Raw genomic sequence first — 14,299 nt, forward strand, 5'->3', positions numbered from 1 at the left:
CTAGGGAGTCCCCACCTGAGCTCTCCTCAGGTTTCTTCAAATTCTCTACTTTTCTTCAAAAAACTTGGATTATACTTCAACTATGGCTGAACAACAGAAAAAAGGACTCTTCAGAGCTTGTTCTTCTTGTGGCAAGAAGAGACTGCACGTCGACGACAAGCATGAGACTTGCCTCTACTGCCTCTACCCTGACCACACAGTAAAGGACTGCAGGGTATGTAGAACATTCTCTACCAAAACACTTAAGGATAGAGAAGGCAGACTGCTCCTCTGGTTAAACAGACTCAAAACCAGAGATGATGAGGTGCTCTCCTCGGAGGGCAGTGAAATGGCTTCAGTTTCCTCAAAACTGTCCTTAAAAAGGCCAAGCGAGGCTTCCCCTGGCCATCCAGACGTCCCTCACAAAAAGACTACTTCAAAGTCTTCTGAGGCAAGATCTGACACGTCTGTGAAGGATGCTGCAACCTTCAGAAAGCCATCGCAGTCCTCGTCGTCTACTTCCATGACATTCTCTTCAAGAAAAACGACCTATGTTTCCACATCGACGACGACAGTCTCGACGACGGTGGCATCGTCAGCCTTGACTTCAACGACGACGACCACCCACTCGTCGACGACGGGTAAGCCAATATCGTTGATTGTACTTATTAAAAAACAGCAATCGTTTGTCAAAACTCCGTCGTCATCACCGTCGACGTCGACAAAACAGAAAACACCGACATCGTCGACGAGAATTCAGTCGACGTCCACCGCATCGTCGACGAAGACACCGACGACGGTAGGAGCACCGCCGACGACAAATGCACCGTCGACGGCTACTACGCCGCCGACGACAAAACTGCCGTCGACGACCACATCGACGACGGCGAAAGTACCGTCGACGACCGCATCGACGACGGCGAAGGCACCGTCGACGATCGCGTCGACGAAGACATCGTCGACTGCCGCACCGTCGACGACCGCCACGTCGACGACAGCTTCATCGGCGAAGGGACACTCGACGCTTGAAAAACGATCGACGTCGATACCGTCGACGACACCGTCGACGACCTCGTCGACGACGACATCATCGACGCCATGGAAAAAAGCGGAGTTAATTCCATCAAAAAAGGTCACCAAACTCCCTATTACGCCCGAATTGACATCACCCAGTAGGGTTCAATCACTGCTTCCTTCTCACATACTACAAGCTGACGAATCAGATGATGAACAATTCGAACAAGCTACTAGCCCGTCAGATCTCAATGTCAAATGCCAGAGTACTGACGATGACGGAGATGATGTTATTTTTACGGAAGAAACTGTTCGGGCTCAGGTACATACTCAAGTCACTCCAATGATCGTATTGCCGGCTGAGATAGTTAATGATCTTCAATTCCTGATCACAGACTATAAAAAGCGATTCCCAGAATCGTCGGCGACACCTTCACATGACAATTCTCAAGAATCTTCCAAACAGCAAAGATCACCAAGGGCAAGACCAGCACCGTTGGTTATTCCTCAAGACAATGAACAGGTTCACAACATACAATCCTCTGATGATGACGACGAACCTCCTGAGGAAGGTGAGGTTAGAGATGACCTCTCTCAAAACAGAGATGATGAGGATTACGTTGCTCATTCTCCGGCCACACCGGAACCCAGCACATCAGACTCTCCACCAGTGGATATCGGTGGATTCCACAATTTAATAGAGAGAGCGGCCACTAGATTTCACATGGCAATGGAAACAAAAGTAACGGATTGTTTCTTGTATGACTTCAAAGACCCCATAAGGAAGGAGGCACGGTCCATTCCCATAATAGAACATATCTGGGAACAGGGGCTACAACTCATGCAAACTCCTGCATCTGTTTCAATAGTGGTCCCTAGACTGGACAAAAAATATAGAGCTCCGTCAACGGCACCCACTTGTTTTAATTCACATCCAAAACCAGATTCGGTCGTCACTCAAGCCGCCCAGAAGAACTCCAGAAACCCATCCTCGCCACTGTCAGCACCACCAGACAAGGAGGGCAGGAAATTGGATGGCATAGGCAAACGCTTCTCCACAACGTCAGCCATGACGGTCAAAGTGGCCAACGCCATTGCTCTGCTGGGCAGATACAATAGGCAACTATGGGAAGATATTGCTCCATATCTCACGCACGTGCCTGACGACTTGAAAAATGAGGTCCAGGCACTCCTTCATGAAGGTCAAATGTCAGCATCAGAAATCATAGATTCAGCTGTCGATGTCGCCATGACAGGCTTCAGACAGCTTGCAGGCGCCGCAGTTTTGCGCAGACAAGGATGGCTCAAAGCGACGTCCTTCAGGCAAGAGGTACAAACCAAAGTTGTAGATATGCCCTATGACGGACAACAACTATTTGGAGCTAAAATAGATGAAGCCTTGCAGACGATTAAGAAAGACACCGATACTGCAAGGGCCCTCGGGACTTTACAATTCAGAAACCAGTCCTTTCGAGGGCACAGAGGAAGAGGACAATCCACATCCAGAGGATCCTATCAAGGCAAATCCACATACTCATATAATCAAAATCGCTCACAATATCCGCAGCGACAGCAACAACAAAGTCGTCAGACCCCCTACGGGAGACAGAACTTCAGGGGCAAATCGCAAAAGAAAACGGCTGGCGGAAGACAATGACCATTTCCCGCAGCCAGTCCCCCCACCATCCTGTCCGCTCAAAATTGGTGGCAAGCTGACACATTTCCTCCAAAATTGGAAAATGATTACGACGGATCGGTGGGTACTACAATTGATTCGACACGGTCACACCTTGGAATTCAACTCCATCCCACCGTTAACCCCTCCTCACAAACATCATCACAAACACCTTCGTATGTTACTGAAGGAAATCTCTTCCATGATAAAAAAGGGAGCAATAGAGCGAGTCCCATCAGCTCAAAAGGGAAAGGGATTTTATTCCCGCTTCTTTTTAATCCAACAGAAAAAGAAGAAATGGAGGCCCATTCTAGATCTCAGGGCGCTCAATGCCTTCCTGAAAAGCCAATCGTTTCGAATGGTGACTATCCAGGAAATCCTAGGCTCCCTGGAGGAAGGAGACTTTATGACATCTTTGGACCTGCAAGATGCATATTACCATGTCCCAATACACAGACGACACAAAAAATTCCTACGATTCGAAGTATCAGGTCTCCACTACCAATTTTGTGTCCTCCCATTTGGCCTCAAATCAGCGCCTCGCATTTTTACAAAGTGCCTGGCTCCTGTGGCAGCTTACCTGAGACAACAGAATCACCAGGTCTTCCCCTACCTGGACGACTGGCTGGTGAAAGCACCGTCTCTCACCGACGCGCAGCTGTCTTCCAACGCCTGTCTCGATATTTTCCGGAACCTAGGTTTGACTCTCAACTTCGAAAAATCTACTTTACAACCCACCAGGATAATAACATTTCTGGGGGCCACTATAAACACCATTTCCTCCAAAGCTTTCCCGTCTCTGGAAAGAAAAAACAAACTGATGACTCTAGCTACCGCAATATCTTCAAAACCAACCATCAAAGTAAGGATTTTCAAATCTCTTCTAGGGATGATGTCTTCCTGCATTCTACTCATCCCTCACTGTCGGCTCAGAATGCGCCCCCTTCAGGAGGCCCTGACCAAACAGTGGACCCAATGTACAGATTCCTTCGAGGATCACATTGTCGTCACTCGACAAATATCCGAGACGCTGGGTTGGTGGATGAAGCTCAAGAACCTATCCAAAGGTCTCACGTTCTTGTTACCAGAAACTCCACACGTCATAACGACGGACGCATCTCTCGAAGGATGGGGTGCAGTCCTTCAAGACTTACAAATCAGCGGCAGATGGTCGGAGCAAGAGAAGGCTCTGCATATCAACCTCCTAGAACTACGTGCAGTCCTTCACTCCCTACAGGCATTCCTCCCTCGCATCAAAAATTCAGCACTGCTAGTGAGGACGGACAACACGACCACAATGCACTACTTAAACAAGCAGGGAGGGACACGCTCGCTGACGCTGTCTCGTGAATCACAAAAAATTTGGAACTGGCTACTGCTCAACAACATCACATTAACATCAGAGTATGTCCCAGGAAAAGACAACGTCATAGCAGACGCTCTCAGCAGACAGAGGTCAATGTCCCACGAATGGGAACTGAACCAACAAGTTCTAGACAACATCTTCTCGGCATGGGGAAAACCACAAATAGACCTCTTCGCCACCAAGGAGAACAAAAAATGCCACAGCTTCGCAAGTTGGCATCCCCAACAGGGGTCATTAGGAAATGCATTTTCCATCGCATGGCGCAACGTGTTTGCGTACGCATTTCCGCCATTTCCCCTGATAAGCAGAGTCATCCGGAAGATGAAAATGGAGCATTGCACATTGATTCTCATTGCCCCATACTGGCCGAGACAACATTGGTTCGCGGACCTCCGTCGCCTCTCAGTCCGTCCATCAATCCAACTGCCTCAACATCCCTCTCTACTCTCGATGTCCAAAGGCCAGATACTCCACCCGAATCTGAAATCTCTCAGATTATCGGCTTGGCTCCTGAGTACCGAGAATTCTGTCACCTAAGCATCCCGCAGGAGTGCAAGGAAGTCCTAGCTAAAGCAAGAGCAGTTAGCACGAACAAAACTTATTCCTTGAAATGGAAACGATTTTGTATTTGGTGTAAAGACAACAATATACACCCTTTCAGGATCACTCCAGAGCAGATACTGCCTTATCTCCTGCATCTGGCCCAAACAGGTCTTGCGCATGCTTCCATCAGGGTACACCTGGCAGCAATCTCACGCTTCACAAGGTCTTCAAAAGGCCCTTCACTATGGTCCAACAGACTGATAAAACAGTTTCTTAAAGGGCTTTACAGATCTTTCCCTAGACCAAGACGAATACCACCAACGTGGCATCTGAATATTGTACTCAATCAATTAATGAAACATCCATTTGAACCTATCCATAGGGCTGAAATCAAATACATTTCCTGGAAAACTGCACTTCTTTTAGCTTTAACATCAGCCAGAAGAGTCAGTGATTTGCAAGCTCTTTCGATACAGGATCCTTTCTTGCAATTTCGAGAGGACAGAGTCATATTGAGAACCAACCCCCGTTTCATTCCTAAAGTCCCCTCGGACTTCCATCTCAATGAACCACTTGTGCTTCGCTCATTCTTCCCGAACCCAGGCACAGTGGCGGAAAGATCGCTTCACTCTTTGGACATTAAGAGATGTCTAAAATTTTACCTGGACAAAACGAAAGCTTTCAGAAAGACCAAACAACTTTTCGTTGCCTTCAGCAGGCCGAGAAAAGGCATGCCACTCTCCAAACAATCCATTTCCAGATGGATATCGGCAACAATTGCATTTTGTCATGACAAAGCCGGACGTCCATTACATTCCTCAGTCCGAGCACATTCCACGAGAGCTGTGTCCACATCGGCAGCACTATTCGCTGGTGTACCGATTCTGGACATCTGCAGAGCGGCCACCTGGAAATCGCCGCACACCTTTACCAGACACTACTGCCTGGACACGGAACTGATGCAGGATGCAGCTGTGGGCCAAGCTGTACTTCGCCATCTCTTCCAGTAAGATGAGCCTTCCTACTTCCCACCGTCCTGCAATGGTATGCACATTTATTTACTTTACTCTTTATATTACTGATGGTATCTAGTCACATGATATGTATTATCTCAGACTGTTATATTCCATCGCATATGTGCATAATGTATTGCTTGCTATTCTGATTCAGGCATGTGAATCTATGAAAGACACCCATAATACTGGATAAGAAATGCGTTACTTACCTGTAACAGCAGTTATCCAGTATTGGTGTCTTTCATAGATTCACATGCAACCCTCCCACCTCCCCAGGAAGGACTCATCTCTCACTACAGAGCATATGTTACGTCTACCTAGCTTGGTGCGTACGAAAATCTGAGAGACTGAGGCTCCTGGCAGGAAGGTTCTAGAGGGAGGTGGTAGCTGATTGGCTACCTTTGGAAATTTGGTCCTTTTTACAAAAGGACATAGATAGGCTACTAAGGCAAGGCCCTTAGGCCTATTTTTCTCTATGTATGTCTATAGGACATTACTTTTCTATTACCGGGGCTCCCATCTCGACGACGGGGAATGATTCAGGCATGTGAATCTATGAAAGACACCAATACTGGATAACTGCTGTTACAGGTAAGTAACGCATTTCTACCCCTAGATCCAACTAGGCCTTTGATCAGGCCTGAGAACACAATTCCTGCAACTGAAAACAACCGGTAGCGTGTGGTTGCGACCACCACCAACGCTCCAGCTATAACAAACAGTTCCAACCTAAATAGCACAAGCGAAAACGCACAAAAGGAAAACACTTTGCTTCCTACCAGAATTTCAAGCAAATGGGAAACGGTAACACGAGGCCGAGTATACCTCCATGTTCCGCTCCACTAATGCAGTCCAAGAATGCTGGCAGAACAGAATATCGAAGCAAAGCGCTCCGGATGAGCTACCACGAAAGCTAATAGCTAAGTGAAGGTAGGAACTCGCGCTTGGAGCTCCCTACATCGCCTCCATCCCTGAGGCGACCGGTATGAGCAACCTGGTGGTCTCTGGTTAACAAAGAACGAGTGTCCAAAAGTGGAGTGGCAGCATATAGTGCAGCCCTGATGAAACTGCCTAAAAGTATATGGCAGTGAAACATGTCGGTACTGGTACTAGGTAATGGTATGCATGATTAGCTACCAGCCTTTTTATTGGTACAGCATTTAAACTGTTTCCCTATGAATAAAGTTGGTTAAGGGAATTAGATGCTGTGTTTTATGCACATTTTTATGTTGTGTGTTTGTCACTAGCAGATGTTCTCTGCTTTCCACATTTTGTCACATATTTGTGTTGTTTGTGTTTGGACACTATTTTCTCTCTTTCTTTGAGAATCAAGTGACTACCGATGATGAGACAGGGGCTTGTCTGGAAATTACATACCAGTTACCCCGATGGTGGTGTTTCCGTGAGGTGTCACTTGGTTTTCACACATTTTTTCTGAGGAGAACTTGATCCAACACCTTGTGGGTGGATCTGGGTGATAGACCTAGGTGGGTCAGACTATTGGGTGTTCAGTGTTTCTGCCAAGGAAATTGTGTTTCTTTATGAATCTGGGCGTAGTGCAGTGAAATTATCCCCACAATTTTTGTAGGGTTCTGGAGTAGCTATCAGTACGAATGGACTGTTCTTCCTCCCTAGTAACTGACCCCTGTTGACGTCCTTGGATAGGGTCTTGTTGGTTGTTCTAGAACAGAATATCTGACAACACGAGGTTATCTCCACCACCGTGTTAAATCCACAAAACGTTCCTGTGAGGACACTGCAACACGAGGCAAGAATACCTCCGTGTTCAGCTCCTCGGCTATATCCAGAATAGCTCACAAATGGCGGTCTTACCTGCCGCTCGGAATCGGAATCCAGGCAAGGTCGGACCTTATCCCAAAGGCGACCGGCTACACGAAGGAACCCGGAACAAACAGAATAACGCGCACTGGCTCACGCGCGTTAGCACGTCAAATAAGTTTCGGCCTGGAGGATCATGGGACATGTAGTTCCCAACACACCCGATCCCCGCCGGAACCAGGAAGTGTCCCCAAACTGTATGTCAGGTAGGCGCCGCTATGCTGAATCCTGACACACCGGATTTGCTCAACCAAACACTCCAACACAGAACTCCCATCCAGGCAGCTCCACGATTCTACACCACTCTGCACCCGACACCCACAGCCCGAGTTCGAGTGTCCAAACACCACAAGGAGGTCTCCCCAACGTTCCTGGCCTGGGATCTGGTGATCCCTAATGTACCTTGAGCTTCAGACCTACACCTGCAGTCTCAACCTGAGGGGTCCCCCAACCGCCAAGGTAGCTGGTCAGAAGATCCGACGCCTAAAGGCAGCCCTCCGTTCGACACCCCACAGCCTAGGGTGGCCCAACCAATGGAGTGCAACCATCCCCCCAGAACCCAACTTACCTCTCCTGCCAGTGGTCGCCTTAAGGAAACCTCCTTGACCGAGCCTGCAGCAATTTCTTCAAACCAGAGATCTCCATTGCAAATTGCAGGGCTCCCGTTGTCTCCTTGACACTCTGCATCCAGCGGCCTCTGTGCTGCTGGTGGTGCAGCTGTGGTGCTGATATTTGACCCCTGCAGTGCTGATCCTAACCCCAGGAGCTTTGCTCCCACATCGGAGTAGCCTGCTCATGAGCAGCCTCCAACTGACAGCCCCCTGCCCCCTACCCCCATTGGCTAACATTGGGCCCCTGCACTCTGCATCCGACCACCTAGTGCCCCTGGTGGTGCCATTTGAGTGCCTCACTGAACCATGGGGAACCTTGGTTCTAACCCCCAAAAGCTATCCTTGTAGGTTGTTTACTTACCTACAAACTGTTAGCACTGTTTTCCTCCATAGGAACCAGTGTCATGATTTTTGACCAAACATTTTCTAAGTGTCAACCTGTTTTGTTTGAAGCAAAAGTAAATATGCTTAAAACGTAAAAGTGTCTTTCTTACCTTGGTATTGTAGGATCCACTGTGATATCTAGGCATATTACCCCAAGTAGTCAATGTAACTAAAAATCAACCAAAAAGTAATCAAAAGTCATTTCAATTTTTTTAAAAACTGTTTTAAGAGCAAATACAAACCTGTAGCGATTCCAATTTCAACCACAATTGCATCTCTGTGTACAACCTGACGTTTGAAAGTGTATTTTACCTACCTGTACTAGGTTTTGCATGGTTCTAGAAGTAAAACATAAGTATACCTTTTTTATACTTACCTAATTAGTCTGGATCATGTCTCTGAGTGTGTGCCATCACTTGCTTGACCACACTACCACACATAGAGCTGTTAGTGTATGTCTAATTTAGCCTCTGTTATACCTCTGGGGATCCACTAGACTCTGTGCACGCTATTCCTTACCTTGGTATAGTATATACAGACCTAGGCTCCTACATTTGGCCGTTGAAAGAGTGGAGTCATTGCATGGTGATTTATCACTAGTTTAGGGATTGTATTTCATGAAATTGGCATATGGCAGTGGTATTTCTTTCAACATTGTTTATTGTTTTCCATTTCTATTACATTTCCGATTGGAACCAACAGTGGATTTATTACTGTATAGGTTAAGGTCCATTAGGTCAGGATTGGTCTTTCTATTAGAAAAAGGTTAATCCACTTTATTGTCAGAATAAAGATTATTCACTAAGAATCTATAATAAGCAGATGTGTTTTATATTGTGAGATAAATTCACACATGCTGCGCACACTGAGTCCAACTTACCAGTGGTACTTGGCCTTCTATTTGATATTTAGTTGACTTATGGCTGGCAGCACACGATTCAGTATGGCACGCTCTCTGTATTGATTTTGATTAGACACAGTATAGTTTACATACATAGGTGTACACAATACACATGAGAGTTACACACCCCTGTGTGCCAATCCCACAGACACTGCATGGGGTAATAGGTAAGACACCCCTATAGCAGGCCTTATAGTCCTAAGGCGGGTGCACTATACTCTGTCATGTTCCTACTACTGTCATTCCAGGCTGGTTCTGATTCACTATTTCTCTGAACATTTTCCTGTTTTTAGACTATTTTCCAGTATCTGTCTCTTGTGTTCCTGCATCTCAGTTCCTGTGTTAGCCTTTGTTCATAGTCTGCCTGCTTCTTCATTTGCCCTGTTATATGCAGACTTCTTGCCTTGTGTTCTGTATTCCTTTTGTCTACATACTTCTGTCATTCCTTGTTAGACTGTAGATCTTCTGTAATCTTGTTTTCAGTTTTCAGCAGCCCTGCCAAGTTCCATGCATTTCGCGTTAGAATAACACATTTCCGCTACCTTTTCCACATTATAGCAATGACTGGGATTGTCACGCAAAGAACTGTGTCCTGGAGTGCGGTCAAATTGTGTAGTTCCAGTTTCTCACTTGGCTGTGACGGTCGCATGAGCTCTGAGTACTGTTTTCAAAGGCCACAATATCGTGCTAGTGAACAGCAGGAGAAATAGGCTTCTCAATATATTATGTGAAATATCCTGCTATCACAGAAACTCATATCCAAGCCACAAGAAGTTCAAAGATTTGAAGATTGAAACACAAAACCACACACCCGCCTTATTAATGTAATAAGCACCCCTGCTCAAACCATACTATCAAACAGATGTGGATGTCCAGCCTCCAAACAAAGTTTCTAAATACATGCCAACAACTCCAACAACTGGGTCATTTTGTACTGCAGCATTAAAGGGTTTTAATTGAAGAACTGTACAAAGAAAAGAATGAGGCAGGATGAGATGTGTCTTAGCGACTAGAGCTGTCTATTTTACTGACTACCATCTACAATATCCTCCTAATAATTCAATGTACTTGTGTGTCACTATCCCCTTCTCCAATATCCTAATAATTTCATTTAATTTTAAGAGCACGTTATGCGTCATGATCATGATGAGTCTTAAAGTGATGCTACAGCTGCTGCTGAGGCTTCAGAGCTCAGCTATAAGGCAGCATTAGATCGTGATCCACGCTAGGGCACCTCTCACATCCTTTAGTCAGCTGTGGGTCCCACGTGGTAGAGAAGATAGACAGACTCTGTCAATTGATCATGATCTGATCATGCCATTAAATTGATCCCAGCTAGGGAGGAGCCAGGAGGTCCGATCCAGATTGGAGCAAGCTGGCTAGGGCAGGGAATCTGTTTGATTTATTGTTTCGCTGCTGTCTCGCTCTGCAAGAGGTGTCCGACCTAGGCTGTGCCACGCTGCTACTAGGTGTGGGTGACATTATGCTTTTCACGAGAATGCGTCACTCCTAGTCATTTAACCCCTTTGCCGCGGCCGCGATTTTGCGGAAGGCGGCACTTTCGCAAAAAGTGCGGCACTTCTGCAAAATGGGCAGTGCTGAGTCGCCGTTGGCCGACGGCAGCACTAGCGAGGTAGTGCTCTCGTCGGCCGGTGGCCGACGGCAGCACGCAAGGGGTTAATGGCACTTAGAATTACACGGAAATTATGAAAATGTTCTGAGTATTTCAGTCCAGTTCCTGACCCTAATTCCAGTCCTGCTTTTCCCCGAGCCCAGTTTCTGTTTTTTGTTCTTTGTTCTCTTCTTACTGGTCTTTTTTTGTGTGTTATACTACAGTCTTATATTGATTATAATTGTTTTACAGGGGTTCCAAGGTCTTTCTGAGGCATGGTCCTTCTGATATGGAGATACACCCAGCACGCTTTTTCCATAAAAGCTGCTGGGTGTATCCCAAAAGTCTGTGAAGTTATTCTGTCCCTTGCTTTCTTGTGAGATCTTTCTCACCTCACAGAGAGATTACTTCTGAGGAGCAACAAAGAATAATTTATGATAGTTTGTCTATTGTTTCCCTGCTTTACCTTCCTGTTGTTTCTACTTGTGTTATCTTCATAGGGTTCCCTGCAAACTTCTAGTTCTCCAGTTTCCTATTCACTGCCTGTTCTAACCAGTTTCCCTTTTACCCTTCAGATACTCTCTTGTTTATTTTTCACTTCTTCTCAGAAAATCCTTTCCCTTAAGAGAACACACAACCTCAGTTATCCAATCTTGTCCCAGTCTCACCCAGCTAATTCCCTGACAGTATCTCAAGGAGTGAATGGAACTGACCGTTGTTGTGCCCCATCACTAAGCAATTGAGGGGAGCACTCAAAAAGCCTATACGGTAAACCTCACGCATGTGTGGGTTTTCCCCCTTGCTGCCAATGTTCCTTTCCTTACCGGAGAGGCAACCTGCAGGCCTTCCCACACTCTTAAGTGTTGCAACATATCTCCTATTTCACGGCTTGCTGTAAAAGGCAGGGGAATGCTGTCACCAAGGAGGCTCTTCCATAGTAGTCTGTAACTATATCATTTTTATTTATGAGTTTGCCTAGGAGTCAGTGCTTTAAGATTCAATAACCATTCCATAGTGTTGTAGGGCCATAGATATCTGCTTAAGGGTTTACTCCTCATTTGGCATACCATTCCAAAAGAATATTTTCCTTTGAAATTCTGCTATTCAGTCTTTTACTCAATTGTTCATATGAAATACTGATTTGTTTTGTATGATTCCAAAGGTGGAAACTCTGAGGTGGAGAAGTGACCCAATATACGAAACTGTATCTATTAATCACTGAGGTTCACAAAGCCTCCCCCTGGAAATCTCCTCCTTCCTTGCACCCTGGAAAGTTTGAATGTGTACTACTGAATACTTCAAATATTTTTAGAGATTGTTTACTCCTCGTAGCAGGTTTAGCTTCTCCATATCTTCGTGGGCATTGCTTATCAGGCATTGGCTAGGTTTTGAATATTGCATTCTTAGCTGCACATGAGTTGTCTCTGACCCACTCATTTACAGATAACTCTTATAAGGGATAGGGATATGAAGACGATTGGCTATTATTCCAAGGGATGATAGTGGGGCTGCTGCTCAAATGTTTGGACCAATCATGGTATCTAGTGATGACATCAGCACTAAAGCTTCTTACATGAGCTAAACTGTAATATGCTTTTCCTTCTACCCTAGAGTGCCGCCGCATATTCTCTTATACCTGTTGTCTCTTTGTTTTTACCAAGGCTGAGAGCGATTACCACAATCAGATTGTCAGCATAACCAACTCCATTCTTGATGAATACCGTGGTCTATTTGGGCAACAGGTGGCTGAAGGAAAAGTGTTAGACAACCAGACCCTGGAGGAACAGAAGTGCCAACTCAACTATGAGCTTAACTGCACTGGCAAATACTTTGCCTTCAAGGAGCAGCTAAAGGTATATAGCTACCTAATGCTTCTCTCAATTGATTTTCTGTTCTCCTTCCTTCCTAAATGACCTCACCTCACTTCCTTCTCCGCTTGTATTTAGGATTAATTCCTTCCTGGCATGATTTATCCTCAACTCCTTCCTTCCATTCCTCATTTTCTTCCTTACTCCTTTTGCATTACTTCCCTTCCTAATTCTTGTACTCCTTACTTCCATTATTCCATGTTTCTTAATCATGAAGTCTTGAAATTCATATATTTAGAAACATATTTATTTTCTTTACATGCAGAGAATTTGTCGTTTTCAAGGGGCTTTATGCTGTTATGAGGGCACATTTGCTCTGGCAAGGGGCCATGGAATAGTGTGCATTTGCAGACAGTTTTACTTTAAATATTGAACCATATATTTCACCAACACTCATCTTTGTCTGTATCTATAGTGGACAGAGGCGGAGAGCCTCAGTTATAAATATGAGGAAAGTGGTTATAAGATAGAACTATCTTTACCTCTTTGCCCCCTTCTTTGCTCTAGTACCCTATGAGGTGGATTTGCCTTGTACAGTTGACCAAGCTACACATACCAATCGATATGTCTCCCTTATCCTGCCTCACTTCCTGCAGGTGTATATCCTGACATTCTACCATCAGCACATCCTGTTTCATTTCTGTCTTTATGGAAAGTCATATTCCAGTTGGCAGTATTACTTCTTTTCGTGTACAATACATTTGTTTTTTTTTAAAACTATTTTTCCTTTCATCCGAGTCTGGAGCACTGGCTATTTCATGCATCATTTTACCTCCCTCGACCTCTGTGTCGCTTAAGCCAAGGTTGAGGGGATCCTGTTGTGGCACCGTAGGATCTAGGCAGATGGTTTTGTACAGTGGGGCTGCCAGTCCATTTGCACTGAGAGAAATAAAAAAGACTCTTCTGGGTCGTGTCTTGCTATACAGGCTGGGGTTCAAGGTGCAGGAGAGTTCCTTGCACCCAACAGCTGTTTTACAGCATTTTTTGGTTGAATAGGTTGTCACCTCAAGACCCTGGAGCATGGGTGAAAAAATAGTCTTTAAGAGTGAAAAAGGATAGTCTTCAACGGACATTGTACGTAGACATAGACTTGGTATGGTACGTGATCGATTCTCATCATAATGTCCAATTTCACTTCCCGATTTAGAGGTCTGGCTTTTGGCTAAGGCACTGGCCAACCATTTGCTGACTGTGATCCACGTTCTGAACCAGAGAGACTACTCAGCTTTTTGTACAAGCGTTTCATACACCATAACATCAGGCACTTATATAATGCTTTAGTTTTGGCTAAAAGACTAGACATCCCTACGATGATTTTAGTAGCTGATTTTGAAAATGCTTTTGATCCAGTGAAGAAGGTCTACATATTCTCCTTAAGTACAAATGTGGCATGGGTTGCACCTTTATCAAATATATGTGGCTCCTATATACAGATGTCATTGCATGGGTTAGAATGGGGCAAAATGTGTCGAGCCCATTTCTGATTATGAC

The 14,299-nt window shown here is 45.4% G+C and overlaps 1 protein-coding gene across 4 annotated transcripts in view; it reads left to right on the plus strand.

Annotated features, from left to right (window-relative positions):
• The window catches only part of CFAP70 (cilia and flagella associated protein 70), a 1,288,671-nt gene that overhangs the window by 610,593 nt on the left and 663,779 nt on the right, over positions 1-14,299 (plus strand). For all 4 annotated transcript variants that reach the window (XM_078662924.1, XM_078662925.1, XM_078662923.1 and 1 more), the window contains one exon: positions 12,602-12,793. In XM_078662924.1, the coding sequence (XP_078519050.1) occupies positions 12,602-12,793 (192 nt within the window). The remainder of the gene's footprint in view (positions 1-12,601; positions 12,794-14,299) is intronic.

Source organism: Lissotriton helveticus, chromosome 10 (assembly GCF_964261635.1).
Source record: "Lissotriton helveticus chromosome 10, aLisHel1.1, whole genome shotgun sequence".
NCBI lineage: Eukaryota > Metazoa > Chordata > Amphibia > Caudata > Salamandridae > Lissotriton > Lissotriton helveticus.